Raw genomic sequence first — 22,023 nt, 5'->3', positions numbered from 1 at the left:
ACTAAAAATACAAAACAAAAGGCCGGGCGCGGTGGCTCACGCCTGTAATCCCAGCTACTCGGAAGGCTGAGGTAAAAGAATGGCTTGAAACTGGGAGGCTTCAGTGAACCGAGGTTGCAGTGAGCCAAGATCAAGCCACTGCACTCTAGCCTGGGCAACAGGGTGAGACTCTGTCTCAAAAAAACAAAAAACAAAACAAAAATACAGCTGGGCGTGGTGGCTCCCTGTGCCTGTAATCCCAGCCCTTTGGGAGGCCAAGGAGGGTGGATCACCTGAGGCCAGGAGTTTGCGACCAGCCTGGGCAACATGGCAAAACCCCGTCTCTACTAAAAAAGTACAAAAATTGGCTGGGCGCGGTGGCTCACGCCTGTAATCCCAGCACTTTGGGAGGCCGAGGCGGGCGGATCACAAGTCAGGAGATCGAGACCACGGTGAAACCCCGTCTCTACTAAAAATACAAAAAATTAGCCGGGCGCGGTGGCGGGCGCCTGTAGTCCCAGCTACTCAGGAGGCTGAGGCAGGAGAATGGCCTGAACCCGGGAGGCGGAGCTTGCAGTGAGCCGAGATCGCGCCGCTGCACTCCAGCCTGCGCGACAGAGCGAGACTCCGTCTCAAAAAAAAAAAAAAAAGGACAAAAATTAGCTGGGCGTGGTGGTAGGCACCTGTGGTCCCAGCTACTCAGGAGGCTGAGGCAGAAGAATCACTTGAACCCGGGAGGCAGAGGTTGCAGTGAGTTGAGATTGCGCCACTGCACTCCAGCCTGGGCGACAGAGGAAGACTCTGTCTCAAAAAAAAAAAAAAAAAAAAGTACAACAATCAGTGCATTAATACGAAATACACTCTTTATATCACATATCTATTATCTTACACAGAAATAGCTGCCATCATGGGATAACATAATGGTTATTTTTTATTTTTATGTATTTATTTATTTTTTGAGATGGAGTTTTGCTCTTGTCACCCAGGCTGGAGTGCAATGGCGCAATCTTGGCTCACAGCAACCTCCACCTCCTGGGTTCAAGAGATTCTCCTTCCTCAGCCTCCTGGGTAGCTAGGATTACAGGTGCCTGCTATCACACCCGGCTAATTTTGTATTTTCAGTAGAGACAGGGTTTCACCATGTTGGCCAGGCTGGTCTCAAACTCCTGACCTCAGGTAATTCACTTACCTTGACAAGTGTTATCTTAAAGAGTTGGGATTACAGGTGTGAGCCACTGTGCCGGGTCAGGAATAGCTTTTTTTTTTTTTTTTTTTTTTTTTTTTTTTTTTTGAGATGGCATTTCACTCTTGTTGCCCAGGCTGGAGTGCAATGGTGCGGTCCCTGCTCACTGCAACCTCTGCCTCCCAGATTCAAGCAATTCTCCTGCCTCAGCTTCCCAAGTAGCTGGGATTACAGGCATGTGCCACCACGCTCGGATTATTTTGTATTTTTAGTAGAAATGGGGTTTCTCCATGTTGGTCAGGCTGGTCTCGAACTCCCAACCTCAGGTGATCACCTGCCCTCCTCGGCCTCCTGTAGCTGGGATTACAGGTGCCTGCCATCACACCCAGCTAATTTTGTATTTTTAGTAGAGACAGGGTTTCACCATGTTGGCCAGGCTGGTCTCACACTCCTGACCTCAGGTAATTCACTTACCTTGGCAAGTGTAATCCCAATGTATTGGGATTACAAGCGTGAGCCACTTCGCCCAGCCAGGAATGGCTTTCTATTTATTTATTTATTTTTGAGACGGAGTCTCGCTCTGTTGCCCAGGCTAGAGTGCAGTGACGTGATATTGGCTCACTGCAATCTCTGCCTCCTGGGTTCATGCCATTCTCCTGCCTCAGCTTCCTGAGTAGCTGGGACTACAGGCGCCCGCCACCTCACCCAGGTAATTTTTCATATTTTTAGTAGAGACAGGGTTTCACCATGTTAGCCAGGATGGTCTCAATCTCCTGACCTCATGATCTGCCCGTCTCGGCCTCCCAAAGTGCTGGGATTACAGGCGTGAGCCACCGCGCCCGGGCCAGGAATGGCTTTTTTTAGGACTCAACTGAAGTATCATCTCAGGTATAACGTCCCATGGGGTTGGGGTGCTGTCCTCTAAGATGCAGTATCTGCTTATAACCAACAGTCAGTATAAGGGACTGTGACCCTAGTAGTTAGAATACACAGGTGTAGCTCCCAGGGAGTGAAATAGAATGGGCATTTATCAATACCCTGTCTAGGGACCCACTTGAAGAAATTGTGCTTCTTGTCGTCAAACCTTATCTGGCACGATGTCTTCATTTTGGAAGGGGGAACACTTCCACCAAGAAACACAGTGAGGTTTTCTGCCTGGTGACTTTGGGCTCTACAGGCTGATTAAGCACTGGGCAGAGAAACGAGGTAGCTGGCTGGCATGGAGAATGAACCACGAGAATTATGAAGAGCCTGGGTTGCTGCTGCATATTGGGGCAGGAAGGTTCTTGTCTGGAACTCAGAGAATTCCCTGTGACCAACAGGAAATTGCACAACCACAGCCCAGTAACAGTACAGTAACTGAGATAAAACCAAGGGATGGTGGAATAAGACTCTTAATAAGACGAAGTCTCACTATGTTACCTAGGCTGATCTTACACTTCGGGGCTCAAGTGATCTTCCTGCCTCAACCTCCCAAAATGCTGGGATTATAGGCATGAGCCACCATGCCCAGCCCTTCTCTCTCTCTCTCTGATAACTAAGTATGTGACACTGACATTTTCCAGCAGCTCATGCTCATAAACCCCTAAACTCCTTGTTTACGGCAAGACATTAAGAAAGAACAAGTATATCCTGCTGAAAGCATCTCACGGATAAGAATCTCTGGTTGTTTTCCTCTAATAAATACCATGAGATCTGATTAGCATGTTTACAAAGAAGTTTGACCAAGGGATGTCTCCTCAGACACCACCAGGTTTGGAGAAAGAATGGATTATAGACTAGTTAACCTTTTCCTGCCTAGCAACCCGGGACTCAGATTTTTCAGAAACAAAGGCCTGCGTCACCCCTGCAGACAAATGAGTTACAAAAAATGAAGTACTGGCCCACCAGGAGGAAATGTAGAAGACGTGGGGGAAACAGATGAGTATCAGTAATGGTTTGGGGGGCCACATAACAATGAGGATTGTAGTTTGCTCTGGTAAACATTATTGTATTGAAAATTTTAAATAGCTATAGCAGTATACAAATGCGTGCCCAAGAATGTTCAGAAAATAATTTTTTTCTAGGAAAGATTGCCTTTTATATTTTTTTTGGAACAGAGTCTCGCTGTTTCCCAGGGTGGAGTGCAGTGGCGCGATCTTGGCTCACTACAACCTCTACCTCCAGGTTCAACCGATTCTCTTGCCTCAACCCCCCCAGCAGCTGGGATTACAGGTGCTGACCATGCCCAGCTAATGATTTTATTAGACAGCGTTTCACCATGTTGGCCAGGCTGGTCTGGAACTTCTGACGTCAAGTGATCAGCCCGCCTCGGCCTCCCAAAAGTGCCAGGATTATAGACGTGAGCCACCGTGCCTGGCCTGTATTGAAAATTTTATATAGATCGTGGCTGAATCTTTCCTTAAAGGCTTAATGGCTAAATGAACTTACATATAGAAATGAGACTGGATGCAGTGGCTCATGCCTGTAATCCCAGCACTTTGGGAGGCACAGGTGGGAGGATTATTTGAGGCCAGGAGTTCAAGACCAATCTGAGCAACATAGCAAGCTCTTGCCTCTACAAAAAATAAAAAAATTAGCGGGGTACTGTGGCACACAACTGTAGTCCCAGCTACTCCAGAGGCTGAGGCAGGAGGATTGCTTGAACCCAGGGGGTTGAGACTTTAGTGAACCTTGATTGTGCCCCTGCACTCCAGCCTAGGTGACAGAGTGAGACCTTGTATCTGAAAATAAATGAAAAATAAAAAAAATATGGAAATGAGCATTTTCAAGAAGCACAAGGATTGTTCAGTAGCAGATGTCCATACTATACTCTCTTGAACACCTCTAATTTTAACCTGAGCCTCACTGTTCAGTCTCATGAAAGCAGAGACTCACTTGATTCTACCATACTCTCACCTCAAGCACGTGCCATACATCTTTTCACATTCTGCTCTGGGGTCCTTTCTGATGTCCTTTATCCCACAGAAAATAGCTTTGGCAGGCCGGGTATGGTGGCCCACGCCTGTAATCCCAGCACTTTGGGTGGCTGAGGTGAGTGGATCACCTGAGGTCAGGAATTTGAGACCAGCCTGGGCAACAAGGTGAAACCCCATCTCTATGAAAAACACATTTAGAGATCGTGCCACTGCACTCCAGCCTGGACAACAGAGTGAGACTTGGTCTCAAAACAACAACAACAAAAAATTAAAAATGGAAAATAGCTTTGGCCAGGCGGGGTGGCTCACACTTGTAATCTCAGCACTTTGGGAGGCCAAGGCAGACAGATCACTTGAGGCCAGGAGTTCGAGACCAGCCTGACCAACATGGTGAAACCCCATCTCTACCCAAAAATGCGAAAAATTAGCCAGGAGTAGTGGCACATGTCTGCAATCCCAGCTACTCAGGAGGCTGAGGCAGGAGAATCTCTTGAACCCAGGAGGCAGAGGTAGCAGTGAGCCAAGATCGTACCACTGCACTACAGCCTGGGGTAACAGAGCAAGACCCTATCTAAAGAAGAAAATAGGCCAGGCACGGTGGCTCACGCCTGTAATCCCAGCACTTTGGGAGGCCAAGGCAGGTGGAGCACGAGGTCAGGAGATCGAGACCATCCTGGCTAACACGGTGAAACCCCGTCTCTACTAAAAATATGAAAAATTAGCCGGGCGTGGTGGCGGAGGCCTGTAGTCCCAGCTAGGGAGGCTGAGGCAGGAGAATGGCGTGAACCCGGGAGGCGGAGCTTGCAGTGAGCCGAGATCGTGCCACTGTACTCCAGCCTGGGGGACAGAGTGAGACCCTGTCTGAAGAAGAAAACAGCTTTGAATTGCAGGAAGTCAGCATGTCTCAGGGAAACCCTCAGGCAATGTGGGATGAAATTAGGCACGTAAATGTCCCAGCCTTTCATCTCTGTGGCAGGGGATGAGGCTTTCATCTCTGTGGCAGGGGATGAGGCAAGGGATGATATGAGGTAGCGTAAACAGTCTTCAACAGGCTTCAAAGGAATCAAGCCCCCATTGCCCTCTTCACAGGCTTCAGCAACTTATCCTTTCTTTTTTTTTTTTTTTTTGAGATAGAGTTTCACTCTGTCACCCAAGCTGGAGTGCGGTGGCTTGATCTCGGCTCACTGCAACCCCTGCCTCCCAGGTTCAAGCAATTCTCCTGCCTTTGTCTCCTGAGTAGCTAGGACCACAAGCATCTGTCACCAGGCCTAGCTAATTTTTTCTGGGTTTTTTTTTTTTTTTTTTTTTTTGAGATGAAGTTTCGCTCTTGTCACCCAGGCTGGAGTATGGAGTGCAATGGTGTGATCTTGGCTCACCGCAACCTATCTACGCCTCCCAGGTTCAAGCGATTCTCCTGCCTCAGCCTCCCGAGTAGCTGGGATTACAGGCATGTGCCACCACGCCTGGCTAATTTTTGTATTTTTAGTAGAGACGGGGTTTCTCCATGTTGGTCAGACTGGTCTCCAACTCCTGACCGCAGGTGATCTGCCCATCGTGGCCTCACAAAGTGCTAGGATTACAGGCGTGAGCCACTGCGCCCAGCCTTTTTTCTGTACTTTTAGTAGAGACAGAGTTTCTCCATGTTGGCCAGGCTGGTCTCAAACTCCCGACCTTGTGATCTGCCCGCCTCGAATTCCCAAAGTGCTGGGATTACAGGCGTGAGCCACCACGCCCGGCCTCAACATGTCCTTAGATAAGGTGTTGGCTCCTCATCCTTCCCTATCTTACTCTCCCTGCTACCTCCCTCTTGGTTTAGGATCACATTCTAAATAAACCTCTGGAACTCAAGCCTTTGTATCAGTGTCTGCTTTAAAGAACCCAAATTAAGTCAGTGTCATTCTGATCAACAGAATGGAGGCAGAGATGCAATCAATGGGGACATAAAAAGGACACGAAAGTGAAAGAGCTCCATTTCCCTAGAAAAGATGAATCTGTTACAAGGATAAAAGACTACTGGCCGGGCATGGTGGCTCACGCCTGTAATCCCAGCACTTTGGGAGGCCGAGGCGGGTGGATCACCTGAGGTCAGGAGTTCAAGACCAGCCTGATCAACATGGCAAAACCCCGTCTCTGCTAAAAATACAAAGTTATCTGGGTTTGGTGGCGCATGACTGTAATCCCAGCTACTCGGGAGGCTGAGGCAGGAGAACTGCTTGAACCTGGGAGGTGGAGGCTGCAGTGAGCCAAGATTGTGCCGCTGCACTCCAGCCTGGGTGACAGGGCAAGACTCTGTCAAAAAAAAAAAAAAAAAAAATCTGGAGGCAATATGAATAATTTCCATTTTTCTATCTCTGAGTCTTTAGTACTCTTTTTTTTTTTTTTTTTTTTTGAGATGGGATCTTGCTATGTTGCCCAGACTGGTCTCCAACTCCTTGAACTCCTTGGTTCAAGCAATCCACCCACCTTGGCATCCCAAAGTGCTAGGATTACAGGCATGAGCTACCATGACCACAGTAGTATTTTGTGTTTGTTTTTTCTTATTTTGTTTTTTAATTAGAAAAAGTATTTATTTCTGCTCCTTTCATACATGTTATTGTTCAGGAAACAGTCTTACACACCTATCTGAAATAATCCACCATCACACACTCTAGTTAAAGCCAAAGCACCATAGGTAAAGCTGACCAGCTGTCCAGAGTTCTTAGCTCATGGAATCTTGCTTCTTGACTTTATGTTAATTTCTGAAAATCAGAAACGTCACCTCCAAAAAATGTTAAGGGGGTTGTAAAAAATAATCACTTTATTTGCTACTGTAGTTGTAGGTATGGAGTGTATTTTCTTTTCTTTCTTTTTTTTTTTGAAACAGAGTCTCACTCTGTCACCCAGGCTGGAGTGCAGTGGCACGATCTAGGCTCAGGAAAGCTCCGCCTCCCAGGTTCACGTGATTCTCCTGCCTCAGCCTCCCAAGTAGCTGGGATTACAGGTGTCCCGCCACCACGCCCAGCTAATTTTTGTATTTTTAGTAGAAACGGGGTTTCACCATGGTGGCCAGGCTGCTCTGGAACTCCTGACCTCGTGATCTGCCCACCTTGGCCTCCCAAAGTGCTGGGACTACAGGCATGAGCCACTGTGCCCGGCCTATATTTTCTTTTCTTTTTTTTTTTGAGATGGAGTCTCGCTCTGTCGCCCAGGCTGGAGTGCAGTGGCCGGATCTCAGCTCACTGCAAGCTCCGACTCCCGGGTTCACGCCAATCTCCTTCCTCAGCCTCCCGAGTAGCTGGGACTACAGGCGCCTGCCACCTCGCCCGGCTAGCTTTTTGTATTTTTTAGTAGAGACGGGGTTTCACCGTGTTAGCCAGGATGGTCTCGATCTCCTGACCTCGTGATCCGCCCACCTTGGCCTCCCAAAGTCTGGGATTACAGGCCTGAGCCACCGCACCAGGCCATCTATAGTTTCTTAAAGACAAGAAAAATTAAGAAGAAAATGCCACTCATCATCGTTGGTATAGCAATATGCTCAGCAAGAAAAAAAAATACTGTGATAAACTTGTCTCTTTAATACCAAGAAGAAATTCTCTTCCAAGCTTCAATACACTTCCTGTGTTTTCACTAGATATTTCTTTTACTGCTGCTGTTCCTTCTTTTCTACATTTCATATTAGAGGATTGGACAGCCTTTAAAACGTCATTGACAGGAGCAAATCCAGGATCCACTGATTTCTTCTCAAAGGCGCTCTAACACATCAAATAGCCCGGCAGTTGCATTCTCACGAATACTCCAGCCATGAAAAAACTCAATAGGACACAGATAAATCCCATGAATAGAAGAATAAATCTATTGAGTTTTGGGATATTTGGTGTATTCGATCGGTCCAGGATTATGAGACCTAAATCTCCCATTGTAAACAGGAAGCTGGATGCAAGTCCTTCCGTAATATGTTGTCCACCTTCTCTGTAGGCCAAGAAAGCTACTGGCCTCTGATGCCTTTGTTCATCAGTCATAAAGTCAACACCTGGCGGTTCAACAATAACATCATAAATGATTCCTCTGGTGATGAGGAAGTAAGACACCACCACGAGAGCATACACAGTCATGGCCAACGGCGTGTGCAGCCAGGGCGGCTTCTTCAGCTTCAGGTTGGGACATTTAAGCACTAAGAACGGGACACAGTACAAAGTTCCCACGCTGGTGGCAGCAAGGGCTGTTCTTGGCCTCTATATTTTCTTATTTTTGAGACAGAGTTTCGCTCTTGTTGCCCAGGCTGGAGTGCAACGGTGCGATCTTGGCTCATTGCAACCTCCGCCTCTGAGGTTCAAGCAATTCTCCTGCCTCCGCCTCCCAAGTAGCCGGGATTACAGGCATGCGCCACCAAATCCGGCTAATTTTATATTTTTAGCAGAGATGGGGTTTTGCCATGTTGGTTAGGCTGGTCTTGAACTCCTGACCTCAGGTGATGCACCCGCCTCGGCCTCTGAAAGTGCTGGGATTATAGGCGTGAACCACCGCGCCAGGTCCAGGACAGTCTTTTAAATAAATGGCACAGGGACAGCTCAACATCCATATGGAAAAAAGGTGTTTGACCTCCACCCCGTGCTATTTATACAGAAGATTAATTCCAGTGGGTTGTAGATTGAAATGTTAAAGGCAGAACAATACAGTTTACAGAAGAGCTTCATGTCTTCATGCTAGGGAAACACCTCTTTTTTTAATTTTTAAAAAACAGAGAAAAGGGTCTCACTATGTTGCCCAAGCTGGTCTCAAACTCCTGGGTTCAAGTGATCCTCCCACCTTAGCCTCCCAAGTGCTAGGATTACAGGTGTGAGCCACCACACCCAGCCAGGAAACACCTCTTAAGCAGAAGAAAAAAATGCTAACCATAACAGGAAAAATTGAACATTTCATTATATTAAAATTAAGAAAAATAAAAAGTAATAAAAGAGAGAAGACTGTAGTAAAAAAATAAATAAAAATAAAAGTAAGGGTTTATATTAATCAGAAGAAACTAGGAAAAGATTTCCCATAACATAATAGCAGGAATCTAAATCTGAATCTTCATACATTCTTTAAAATTAGACAGATCTGGGCCGGGCACAGTGGCTTGCGCCTGTAATCCCAGCATTTCGGGAGGCCAAGGCGGGCAGATCACTGGAGGTCAGGAGTTCGAAACCAGCCTGGTCAACATGACAAAACCCCATCTCTACTAAAAATACAAACATTAGCTGGGCGTGGTGGTGCACACCTGTAATCCCAGCTACTCGGGAGGCTGAGGCAGGAGAATCATTCAAACCTGGGAGGCAGAGGTTACAGTGAGCCAAGATCATGCCACTGCACTCCAACCTGGGTGACAGAGCGAGACTGCGTCTCAAAGGAAAAAAAAATTAGACAGATCTGGCTGGGCACAGTAGCTCATTCCTGTAATCCCAGCATTTTGGGAGGCTGAGGCGGGCAGATCACCTAAGGCCAGGAGTTCGAGAGCAGTCTGGCCAGTATGGTAAAACCCTGTCTCTACTAAAAGTACAAAAAATTAGCTGGGCATGGTGGCTTTGGGAGGCTGAAGCATTCCAGCCTGGGTGACAGAGGAAGAATCCGTCTAAAAAAAAAAAAATTATAGACAGATCAACAGAGCAAAGTAAATCACAGATTAAATGCCCACAACTATAGCACCACAAATGATCTTTGAAAAAGTATATATTTAATTAAAAAAAAAAATAGACAGGGTCTTCCTATGTCCCCCAGGCTGGTCTGAAACTCCTGGACTCAAGAGATCCTCCTGCCTCAGCCTTCCAAAGTGCTAGGATTACAGGCCTGAGCCACCATGTCTGACTACAAATGATCTTTTTTTTTTTTTTTGAGACAGTTTTGCTTTCATTGCCCAGGCTGTAGTGCAGTGGTGCAATCTCGACTCACTGCAACCCCTGCCTCCCGGGTTCAAGTGATTCTTCTGCCTCAGCCTCCCGAGTAGCAGGGATTACAGGCACACACCACCACGCCTGGCTAATTTTTTTTGTATTTTTAGTAGAGATGGGGTTTCACCATGTTGGCTGGGTTGGTCTCGAACTCCTGACCTCAGGTGATCCCCTGCCTTGGCCTCCCAAAGTGCTGGGATTACAGGCGTGAGTGATAGCGCCCGGCCCACAAATGATCTTAACCCTACCTAATCCCAGACACAAAAAATCAAATAAAGATGAACTGCAGACCTAAAATCAGAAACTAAAACAATGTTTTCTTTTAGAAGACAACATAGAAGAATGTCTTTATTGTAGAGAGGTAAGCTAAGATTTGCTATATAGGACCCAAAAATGTTTACAATGGAGAGAATATATAAATTAGACTATATTAAAATTAAGGACTTCTTGCTATAACAGGATGTCTTAGAAAACAAAATAAAATTAAGGACTTCTGTTTCATTAAAAAAAATTTTCTTTTTCTTTTTCGAACTTCTGATAGAGATGAAGGTCTCGCTATGTTGCCTAGGTTGGTCTTGAACTCCTGGTTTCAAGCAATCCTCCCGCCTAGGCCGCTGAAAGTTTGAGACTACAGGTGTGAGCCACTGTGGTCCACCTGTTAAGGGTCTTCGTACTTTTTCACCCAGGCTGGAGTGCAGTGGTAAGAGCATAGCTCATTGCTGCCGCAAACTCCCAGGCTCAAGAGATCCTGCCTCCTCAGCCTCTGAGTAGCTGGGACCACAGGCACTCACCACCTCTCATGGACAATTTAAAGATTCTTTTAGGCCGGGTGCGGAGGCTCACGCCTGTAATCCCAGCACTTTGGGAGGCCGAGGCGGGCGGAACACGAGGTCAGGAGATCAAGACCATCCTGGCTAACATGGTGAAACCCCATTTCTACAAAAAATACAAAAAATTAGCAGGGCATGGTGGCGGGTGCCTGTAGTCCCAGCTACTCAGGAGGCTGAGGCAGGAGGATGGCATGAACCTGGGAGGCGGAGGTTGCAGTGAGCTGAGATTGCACCACTGCACTCCAGCCTGGGTGACGGAGTGAGACTCCGTCTCAAAAATAAATAAATAAAAAATAGCCAGGCGCCGTGGCTCATGCCTGTAATCCCAGCACTTTGGGAGGCAGAGGCGGGCGGACCACGAGGTCAGGAGTTCGAGACCAGCCTGGTCAACATTGTGAAACCCTGTCTCTATTAAAAATACAAAAATTAGCTGGGTGTTGTGGCACGTGCCTATAATCCCAGCTACTCAGGAGGCTGAGGCAGGAGAACTGCTTGAACCGAGACCCAGGAGGTGGAGGTTGTGGTGAGCCGAGATCACGCCATTGCATTCCAGCCTGGGCAACAAGAGTGAAACTCTGTCTCAAAAACAAAATTAATTAATTAATTAAAAATAAAGATTGTTTTAGGGATGGTGTCTCCCTCTGTGGCTCAGATTTCTGTTGAACTCCTGGCCTTTATCCGTCCTTCCTCCTCAGCATCCAGAAGTGCTGGGATTTCAGGTGTGAGTCACTAAGCCCAGCCAGGACTTCTGTTTTTATTATTTTTTATTTTTTTCTAGGACTTCTGTATTTTTGTTTGTTTTTGAGATGGAATCTCGCTCTGTCGCCCAGGCTGGAGTGCAGTAGCACAATCTCGGCTCACTGCAATCTCTGCCTCCCAGATTCAAGTGGTTCTCCTGCTTCGGCGTCCTCAGTAGCTGGACTAACAGGCATGCGCCAGCACACCCAGCTAATTTTTGTATTTTTAGTAGAGTCAGGGTTTCACCATGTTGGCCAGCTGGTCTTGAATGCCTGCCCTCGTGATCCGCCCGCCTTGGCCTCCCAAAGTGCTGGGATTATGGCATGAGTCACTGCACCCAGCCAGCTTTTGGTTTTAAAAGGACATTATTAAGAAATTGAAAAAGCAATCCACAGAGTGGGAAAAGACATGCAACCAAGGAATTATATCTAAAATGTAATTCCGGGCACGGTGGCTCACGCCTGCAATCCCAGAACTTTGGGAGGCCGAGAGAGGCAGATCACCTGAGTCAGGAGTTCAAGACTAGCCTGGCCAACATGGTGAAATCCTGTCTTTACTAAAAATATAAAAATTATCCAGGCACAGTGGTACATGCCTGTGGTCCCAGCAACTTGGGAGGCTGAGGCAGGAGAATCGCTTGAATCCAGGAGGTGGAGGTTGCAGTTAGCTGAGATCGCACCACTGCACTCCAGCCTGGGCAACAGAGCGAAACCCTGTCTCAAAAGAAAAAAAAAAAAGAGAGAAATAACTTCCATAGAAAAGAGAAAGGAAGAGAGAGAAAGAGGGAAGGAAGCAAGGAAGGGAAGGAGGGAGGGAGGAATGGAGCCAGAGAAAGAAATACTAACCAATGGGCCGGGCGTGGTGGCTCATGCTTGTAATCCCAACACTTTGGGAGGTCGAGGTGGGTGGATCACCTGAGGTCAGGAGTTTGAGACCAGCCTGGCCAGCATGGTGAAACCCTGTCTCTACTAAAAATACAAAAATTAACCAGGTGTGATGGTGCGCACCTGTAGTCCCAGCTACTTTGGAGGCTGAGGCAGGAGCATTGCTTGAACCCAGGAGGCAGAGGTTGCAGTGAGCCGAGATGAGGCCACCGCATTCCATCCTGGGCAACAGAGTGAGACTTTGTCTCAAACAAAAAACAAAAAACAAAAAACCAAAGGAAATACTACCAAATGGAGAAATGGGCAAAAGTCTTGGACACATATTTTACAAAGGCAAAATATCCACGTGCCCAACAAACATAGGGAAAAAAAATCCTCAATCTCCTTAGTCATAAGAGAAGTGGTATTTGAGAATTATTTAGGGGGGCTTATTAGGGGCCATCTTCTGTCCCAATTCCCTGTGAAACTCTTGTTATGTAGGTTTGAAATGATTCCAAACACAACGTTTGGGGTTGTGCAGTACACTCTTCCCTTCCTTCTGGTGCGTAACTTCTTAATCAGATCTCACACGTGAGGCCGGGCATGGTGGCTCATGCCTGTCATCCCAGCACTCTGGGATGCTGAGGTGGGCAGATGGGTTGAGGTCAGGAGTTTGAGACCAGCCTGGCCAACATGGTGAAACCCTGTCTCTACTAAAAATAAAAAATAAAAAATAAAAAATAAAAAGCCACCTGTGGTGGTGCGCACCTGTAATTCCAGATACTCAGGAGGCTGAGGCAGGAGAATTGCTAGAACCTGGGAGGTGAAGGTTGCAGTGAGCTGAGATGGTGCCACTGTACTCCAGCCTGGGTGACAGAGCGAGATTCCATCTCAACAACAACAAAAACAGCAACAACAACGATCTCGCACGTTCTCCCGTTCCTCTTGGACCCCGTATGTGAGTTGTTGATTCTGGACTTTAAAAAGGATAGATACACAAGAGTTTGACAGATGCTTTGAAAGCTTAGACTGTGGCAGGCTCATACTGGGGCTCAGAAACGGAAACCTCAAAACGAAGTCTTCCGAAGCAGCTTCAGAAGCAGAATTTCTTCCTGACCCTCATTCTCCCCCAAGGCTGGCCATAGAAACTAGAAACAGTCTTTCCTAAAGTGAGCCGTGGACACCAGAATCCCTTTTCCCCAAATCCCGCCATAAAACCTAAAATCTCTGACTAATTTTCCCTCCATCTTTCCCTGTAAACACTGACCATAAAGGAATTCCTGTCCTATCTTGTTTGGTTTTAAGTCTATGACTCTCATTCCAGAGAGGCTTCTGCCCTCTGCCCAGCAGGAGGGAAGTCTGCTCAGAAAGGCCAGGAGGAATCCAGAGAGACAGGTTTGCTGGGTTCCCCATCCGCCCGCCCTCTGCGGTGTGTGACCTTTAGGTCAGACCTGTTTTGTCCAATCCTATTTCTTTTCTTTCCTTCTCTTTGTCTCTCTCTCTCTTTCTCTCTCTCTCTCTCTTTCTCTCTCTTTCTCTCTTTCTTTTCTTTCTCTCTTTCTTTTCTTTTCTTTCTTTCTTTCTTTCTTTCTTTCTTTCTTTCTTTCTTTCTTTCTTTCTTTCTTTCTTTCTTTCTTTCTTTCTTTCTTTCTTTCTTTCTTTCTCTCTTTCTCTCTCTCTCTCTCTCTCTTTTCTTTTTCCTTCCTTCTCTTTCTTTTATTTTCTTTCCTTTCCTCCCTCCGTCCCTCCCTCCCTCCCTTCCTTCCTTTCTTATATTCTTTAACATAGAGAGGGGTATTTTCTTTTCTTTTCTTTTCTTTTTATTTTTGAGACTGAGTCTCACTCAATTGCCCAGGCTAGAGTGCAGTGGCGCAATCTCAGTTCACTGCAACCTCCGCCTCCCGGGTTCAAGCCATTCTCCTGCCTCAGCCTCCCAATTAGCTAGGATTACAGGCGCCTGCCAGCAGGCCCGGCTAATTTTTGTATTTTTCATAGAGACGAGGTTTTACCATGTTTGGCCAGGCTGGTCTCAAACGCCTGACCTCAAGTGATCCACCCGCCTCGGCCTCCCAAACAGCTTACAGGCGTGAGCCACCGCACCCAGCCATGTCCAATTCCATTTCTATGCTGCTGTTTTTTGTGTTTAGTTTTTGAGACTGGTTTCACTCTGTTGTCCAGGCAGTGGTAGGATCATAGCTCACTGTAGCCTCAACCTCCTAGGCTCAAGCCATCCTCCTGTCTCAGCCTCCCAACTAGCTGGGACTACAGGTGTATGCCACCACGCCCACTCATTTTTAAATTTTTGTAGAGACAGGGTCTTCCTATGTTTCTCAGGCTGGTCTTGAATTTCTGGGCTCGAGCAACTCTCCCGCCTTGGCCTCCCAATGTGTTGGCATTACAGGCGTGAGCCACTACACCACCCAGCCTACTTTTTTTTTTCTTTTTTTTTTTTGAGGTGGAGTCTCACTTTGTCACCCAGGCTGGAGTGCAGTGGCACGATCTTGGCTCACTGCAACCTACACCTCCTGGGTTCAAGCAATTCTCCTATCTCAGCCTCCTGAGTAGCTGGGATTACAGGTGCCCATGACCATGCCCAGCTAATTTTTTTTTTCTTTTTTTTGAGACAGAGTTTCACTCTTATTGCCCAGGCTGGAGTGCAATGGCATGATCTCCGCTCACTGTAACCTCCGCCTCCGGGGTTCAAACGATTATCCTGCCTCAACCTCCTGAGTAGCTGGGATTACAGGCATGTGCCACCACACCTGGCTAATTTTTCTTTAGTTTTAGTAGAGACGGGGTTTCTCCATGCTGGTCAGGCTGGTCTCGAATTCCCGACCTCAGGTGATCCGCCCACCTTGGCCTCCCAAAGTGCTGGGATTACAGGCGTGAGCCACCACGCCTGGCCATTAATTTTTGTATTTTTAATAGAGACGGGGTTTCACCATGTTGGTCAGGCTGGTCTCGAACTCCTGACCTCAGGTGATCCACCTGCCTTGGCCTCCCAAAGTGCTGGGATTCCAGGCGTGGGCCACCGTGCCCGGCTGGTTCACTTCAAATTTGAATTAGATTTTACTTTTCACATAGTCCTTCTCCATCCTGTGAGCATCAGGACTTTAACAATTTGGAACTCACTCACTATTCGCTTAATGTACTTCGCCTATGGAGTGCATTCCATGAAGTGTGTTCATGTTATTCTTCTCCTCCTTAAGCACTGTCAATTTTTTTTTTTAATCCCTTTTTATGTCGATAAACTGTGGAAGGCATGAAATCATACCGTAATCATCTCCTTATCTCCACCATAAATAATAGGGCCAGGTGTGGAGGCTCACGCCTGTAATCCCAGCACTTTGGGAGGCTGAGGCGGGTGGATCACTTCAGCCCAGGAGTTCAAGACCAGCGTGGGCAACACGGCAAAACTCCATCTCTACCAAAGATACAAAAATGATCTGGGTGTGGTGACGTGTGACTGTAGTCCCAGCTACTCGGGAGGTTCAGGTGGGAGGGTGGCTTGAGCCTGCCGCACTCTAGCCTGAGTGACAGAGTGAGACCATGTCTCAAAAAAAAAAAAAAAAAAAAAAAAAAAAATTAAAAATTAAAGAAATTACCATGAGAGCACTTTTTGTCTTGCAAAAAGGATTTTTTTTTTTTAAGAAGGTCACTTTGTGACTGGGCTCGGTGGCTAGTGCCTGTAATGCCAGTACTTTGGGAGGCCGAGGCAGGTGGATCCCCTGAGGTCAGGAGTTCGAGACCAGCCTGGCCAACATGGTGAAAACTTGTCTCTACTAAAAATACAAAAATTAGTCAGGCGTGGTGTTGAGTGCCTGTAATCCCAGCTACTCAGAGGCTGAAGCAGGAGAATCGTTTGAACCTGGGAGGCGGAGGTTTCATTGGGCTGAGATGGTGCCACTGCACTCCAGCCTGGGAGACAGAGCGAGACTCCAGCTCAAAGAAAAACAAAAACAAAACAGTGTCCCGTGCTCTGTGTGAAGGTGGCCTCATTTGCCTACAATCAGTGGTGTCCAGTCTTTTGGCTGCCCTGGGCCACGTTGGAAGAAGAAGAATTGTCTTCAGGTACACATAAAATACACTAAGGATGGCTGATGGGCTGAAAAAAACCCCAAATCACAAGCAAACTCATCATGTTTTAAGAAAGTTTATGGGCCGGGCGTGGTGGCTCACGCCTGTAATCCCAGCACTTTGGGAGGCTGAGGCAGGCGGATCACGAGGTCAGGAGATCGAGACCATCCTGGCTAACACGGTGAAACCCCGTCTCTACTAAAAATACAAAAAATTAGCCGGGTGAGGTGGCGGCGCCTGTAGTCCCAGCTACTCGGGAGGCTGAGGCAGGAGAATGGTGTGAACCCGGGAGGCGGAGCTTGCAGTGAGCTGAGATCCGGCCACTGCACTCCAGCCTGGGTGACAGAGCGAGACTCCGTCTCAAAAAAAAAAAAAAAAAGAAACTTTATGAATTGGTGTGGGGCCGCATTCAAAGCCATCCTGAGCTGCAGGCAGCCCGCGGGCCGCTGGTTGTACAAGCTGGGACTCCACATCAACCCCGCACCCTCCCCCTGGCAGAGCTCCTGCTTCTGGAGCTAAACTTTCACTATAATCTAAACTCCGCAGCTAAACTTTCTAAGCGGCAAGATTTCACTCAGGGTGGTATAAAATTAAAACAGCCAATGAAGGGAACTTTTCTTCTTTTTCTTTTCTTTTTTTTTTTTTTTTTGAGATGGAGTCTCGCTCTGTCCTTTTTTTTTTTTTTGACACGGAGTCTCGCTCTGTCGCCCAGGCTGGAGTGCAGTGGCTCAATCTCGGCTCACTGCAAGCTCCGCTTCGCGGGTTCACCCCATTCTCCTGCCTCAGCCTCCCGAGTAGCTAGGACTACAGGGGCCCACCACCACGCCTGGCTAATTTTTTGTGCTTTTAGTAGAGACAGGGTTTCACCGTGTTAGCCAGGATGGTCTCCATCTCCTGAACTTGTGATCCGCCCGCCTCAGCCTCCCAAAGTGCTGGGATTACAGGTGTGAGCCACCACGCCCGGTGGAACTTTTTTTCTTAATTGATAGATAATAATTTTACATATTTATGGGGCACTTGATATTTTGATACATGCATGGAGTAGGTAACGATCATCATATCAGTTATCAATTTTATTGGCCAGGAACTATGGCTCATGCCTGTTGTCATAGCACTTTGGGAGTCCAAGGCTGGTGGATCACTTGAGGTCAGGAGTTCAAGACCAGCCTGGCCAACATGGCCAAATACTGTCTCTACTAAAAATACAAAAATTAGCCAGGTGTGGTGGCACGTGCCACCTAGAGACTACATACCTACAACTCCTGGTAGATTGATTGCAGGGTTCTTTTTTCTTTCTTTCTTTCTTTTTTTTTCGAGATGAAGCTTGCTCTCTCACCTAGGTTGGAGTGCAGTGGCACAATCTTGGCTCACTGCAACCTCCGCCTCCCAGGTTCAAGCGATTCTCCTGCCTCAGCCTCCTGAGTAACGGGGATTAACAGGTGTGTGCCACCACACCAGCTAATTTTTGTATTTTTAGTAGAGACGGTGTTTCACCATGTTGGTCAGGCTGGTCTTGAACTCCTGACCTCGTTATCCGCCTGCCTCAGCCTTCCAAAGTGCTGGGATTACAGGTGTAAGCCACGGAACCCGGCCCTGGGTTGTTTTTCTATCTGGGAATCAGGTTCTCCTTCTCCTTCCCATGTTCTGACTTCTATGAACAGTAGTACTTCTTACCTATGTTGCACCTCTCTGCCTGCATGCTCAGCTCTCTTGGCAAACAGAGCTTCTTGTAAGATGGGACCAAGTTTCACTCACCTTTATCTTCTAAGGTCCTTATGCACAGGGCTACATGTGTGTAGGATGCTTATTAAATGCTTTTTTTTTCTTTGAGATGGAGTCTTGCTCGGTCGCCCAGGCTGGAGTGCAATGGTAAAATCTTGGCTCGCTGCAGCCTCCGTCTCCCAGGTTCAAGCAATTCTCCTGCCTCAGTCTCCAGAACAGCTGTGATTACAGGTGCCTGCCACCACACCCGCCTAATGTTTTTTTCTTTTTTTTTTTAGTAGAGATAGGGTTTCACCGTGTTGGCCATGCTGGCCTCCAACTTCTGACTTCAAGTGATCTGCACGCCTTGGCTTCCCAAAGTGCTGGGATTATAGGCATGAGCTGCCACTCCCAGCCCGTTACATGTTTTTCTTGTGTGAATTCACAAATATCAGCAATCTTTAGCTCCCCCTTTTGCAGTTTGTGACTAGCTTGGTTTGGGGGTCCCTGACACTTGAATGTCTGGGTAGACTGTAGAAAGCTGATGTGGGTAAGACTAAGAGAGAGTAGGAGTGTGAGTGGGATCCCATGTTATGGGATCAACCCCTACTTCACAGGGTCTTTAATGATCAATGGATTCAAACACTTAAAAAAATCTTAGAACTGTATGACGCAGCAATGCCACTTCTCGGTATATACCTCCACAGATTGAAAGCAGGGTATTGAAGGCCAGGCGTGGTGGCTCACGCCTGTAATCCCAGCACTTTGGGAGGCTGAGGCGGCAGATCATGAGGTGAGGAGATCGAGACCATCCTGGATAATATGGCGAAACCCCGTCTCTACTAAAAGTACAAAAAATTAGCCGGGTGTGGTGGCGGGTGCCTGTAGTCCCAGCTACTCGGGAGGCTGAGGCAGGAGACTGGTGTGAACCCAGGAAGCAGAGCGTGCAGTGAGCCGAGATCAGCTACTGCACTCCAGCCTGCGCGACAGAGTGAGACTCCGTCTCAAAAACAAAAGAAAGCAGGGCATTGAAAGATACTTGGATACCCATGTTGATAGCAGCATTATTTAATAGCCCTAAAGTGAAGACAACCCAGATGTCCATCCGTGGGTGAACTGATAAGGAAAACGTGGCATGTCCAGACAATGGAATATGACTCAGCCTTAAAAGGGAAGGCAATTCTGACACACGCTGCCACACGGATGAACTCTGAGGGCATGACGCTAAGTGAAACAATCCACTCGCAAATATTGTATGATTCTACTTATATGAAGAGCCTAGAGTCGTCAAATTTACAGAGACAGAAAGTTGAACGGTGGTTGCCAGGGACTGCAGGGAGAGGAGAAGAGGGAGCCAGTGAGTAGAGTTTCAGTTTTGCCAGATGAAACCAGCTTGGGAGATGGATGGTGGTGATGGTCGTACAACAATGTGAATGTACTTAACGCCACCAAACACTACCTGTAAAAATGGTTAAAATGGCCAGGCGTGGTGGCTCACGCCTGTAATCCCAGCACTTTAGGAGACTGAGGCAGGTGCATCACCTGAGGTCAGAAGTTTGAGACCAGCCTGACCAACATGGTGAAACCCCGTCTCTACTGAAAATACAAAATTAGCTGGGTGTGGTAGCTCATGTCTGTAATCCCAGCTACTCAGGAGGCCGAGGCAGGAGAATCACTTGAACCCGGGAGGCGGAGGTTGCCGTGAGCAGAGATCGTGCCATTGCACTCCAGCCTGGGCAACAAGAGCGAAAGTCCATCTCGAAAAATAAAAAAAAGGTTAAAATGGCCTGGCGTGGTGGATCAAGCCTGTAATCCCAGCACTTTGGGAGGCCAAGACGGGAGGATTGCTGGTGGCCAGAAAGTTTGAGATCAGCCTGGGCAACATATGAAGATCCCCCATCTCTACAAAAAGTAAAAAAATTATCTGTGCGTGTGGGCGCACCTGTGGTCCCAGCTACTCCAGAGGCTGAGCTGGTGAGGTGGGAGGATAGCTTGAGCCCAGAAGGTGGAGGCTGCAATGAACCGTGTTTGTACCACTGCATTCCCAGCCTGGTCGACAGAGAGACCCTGTCTCCCCCTACCCAAAAAAAAAAAAAAAAAGTAACGCCTGATTGCATCACTACAGATACGCCCACCCGGCCGGCCCTGTCAGTCCCACCCTGCCGGCGCAGGATTTAATAGGGTCTCAGCGTATCCCGCTGCCATTTTAAAGATCCCACAGCTCCAGCTCACGACTGCTTGCAGTGAGCCTCGTTGCCTCGGATCCAGGGCTCCTCGGTCGTCGCAAGTAGTCTGGTAAAAGTCTTGGGTGTCCCCCTCCTCTGTCGACGTCGGGCCGTACGGTTCGGGGTCCCGGAAGGAGGCCTCTGCAATGCGCGCGCGCTGTTGCATCAGCCTGGCCCCCTGGGCGGACTGCGGAGATACCCACTTTTCAGATGAGAGTCCAGGGAGCTTGGAGCAGTGGATGTGAGCAGGGATTGCGCTGGGCTTGGATGCGTGTCCAGAGACTCGTTTCCTGGGTTCAGCCTTACGCAGGGGCTCTGCTGGATGTGAGAGTGATTTCAGCCTTCTATCGGTGATTTCTGTACGACCACCCAGAAATTCTCGGAGGCCGGCTGTATTATCGGCAGCATTTAAAAAATTGTGGTAGAAAACACATAATATAAAAATAACCGGGAGGCTGAGGCAGGAGAGTTGCTTGAACCCAGGACGCAGAGGTTGCAGTGACCCGAGATTGTGCTACTGCACTCCGGCCTGGGCAACAGAGGAGACTCCGTCTAAAAAAAAAATTTGCCACCTTTTCCATTTTTTCTTTATTTTTTATTTTATTATTTTATTTTTAATTAATTAATTAATTAATTAATTTATTTGAGATAAGGTCTTGCCTGAGCTGACCACAAACTCCTGGGCCCTATCCATCCTCCCACCTCAGGCTCCTGAATAGCTGGGAGTACAGGGTCATCACTGTGCCTGGCTTAGCCATTTTGACTTTATATTTTCTTTGTTCATTTGTTTTTTGAGAGAAGGCCTTGCCCTACTGCCTATGCTGGAGTGCAGTGGTGCTATCACTACCCAATGCGGCCTCCACCCCCTTGGTTCAAGAAATCCTCTTGCCTCAGCCTCCCCAGTCGCTGGAACTACAGGCATGCACCACCACGCCCGGCTAATTTTAAAAATTACTTATTTTTGTAGAGACAGGGTCTCACTACCTTGCTCAGGCTGGTATCAAACTCCTGATCTCAAGCGATCCACCCACCTCAGCCTCCCACAGTGCTGGGATTACTGGCATGAGTCGCTGCACCCAGTCTGCAACTATTGTTTTCAGAGCAGTTTTAAGTTTGCAGCAAAATCCAGAACTTTTTCATGTTGCAAAACTGAAAACTATGTCCATTAAACAACTTTCTGTTCCACCCCTCTCTGCCAGCCCTTGGTAGCCAGCTTTGTGTCTCTGAGTTTCACTACTCCAGATTCCTCATGCAAGTAGGATCATACAGTATTTGTCTTTTTGTGACTTGCTTTTCTTTCTTCCTTTCCTTTCCTTTCTTTCTCTCTTTCTTTCCTTTCTTTCTTTCTCTTTCTTTCTTTCTTCTTTCTTGCCTTTCTTTCTTTCTTCTTTCTTTCTTTCTCTTTCTTTTTTCTCTCTTCCTCCCTCCCTCTCTTTCTTTTCTGTTCTTTTTCCTTCCTTCCTTTTTCTTTCCTTCCTTCCTCTTTCTTTCTTTTCTTTTCTTTTTCTTTCTTTTTCTTTTTTTTTTGAGATGGAGTCTCACTCCGTTGCCCAGGCTGGAGTGTAGTGGAACGATCTCAGCTCACTGCAACCTCCGCCTCCCAGGT

The 22,023-nt window shown here is 47.5% G+C and overlaps 1 protein-coding gene across 1 annotated transcript; it reads right to left on the bottom strand.

Annotated features, from left to right (window-relative positions):
- Window positions 1–711: 711 nt before the first annotated feature.
- Window positions 712–20,583, bottom strand: LOC104676033 (oligosaccharyltransferase complex subunit OSTC-like; the record flags this gene model as incomplete). Its single annotated transcript, XM_030942357.1, has 4 exons — window positions 20,450–20,583; window positions 18,616–18,748; window positions 7,819–8,291; window positions 712–784 (listed from the first exon to the last, which is right to left on the bottom strand). Coding segments are annotated over exons 1-4 (813 nt in total), but the record flags the coding sequence as incomplete, so codon positions are not given.
- Between the last annotated feature and the right edge of the window lie 1,440 nt (window positions 20,584–22,023).

The sequence above is a fragment of the Rhinopithecus roxellana genome, chromosome 12, assembly GCF_007565055.1.
Source record: "Rhinopithecus roxellana isolate Shanxi Qingling chromosome 12, ASM756505v1, whole genome shotgun sequence".
In the NCBI taxonomy this organism is placed as follows: Eukaryota; Metazoa; Chordata; class Mammalia; order Primates; family Cercopithecidae; genus Rhinopithecus; species Rhinopithecus roxellana.
The sequence above is the reverse complement of the archived record's forward strand: the minus strand, read 5'-3'. Positions and strand labels throughout refer to the sequence as shown.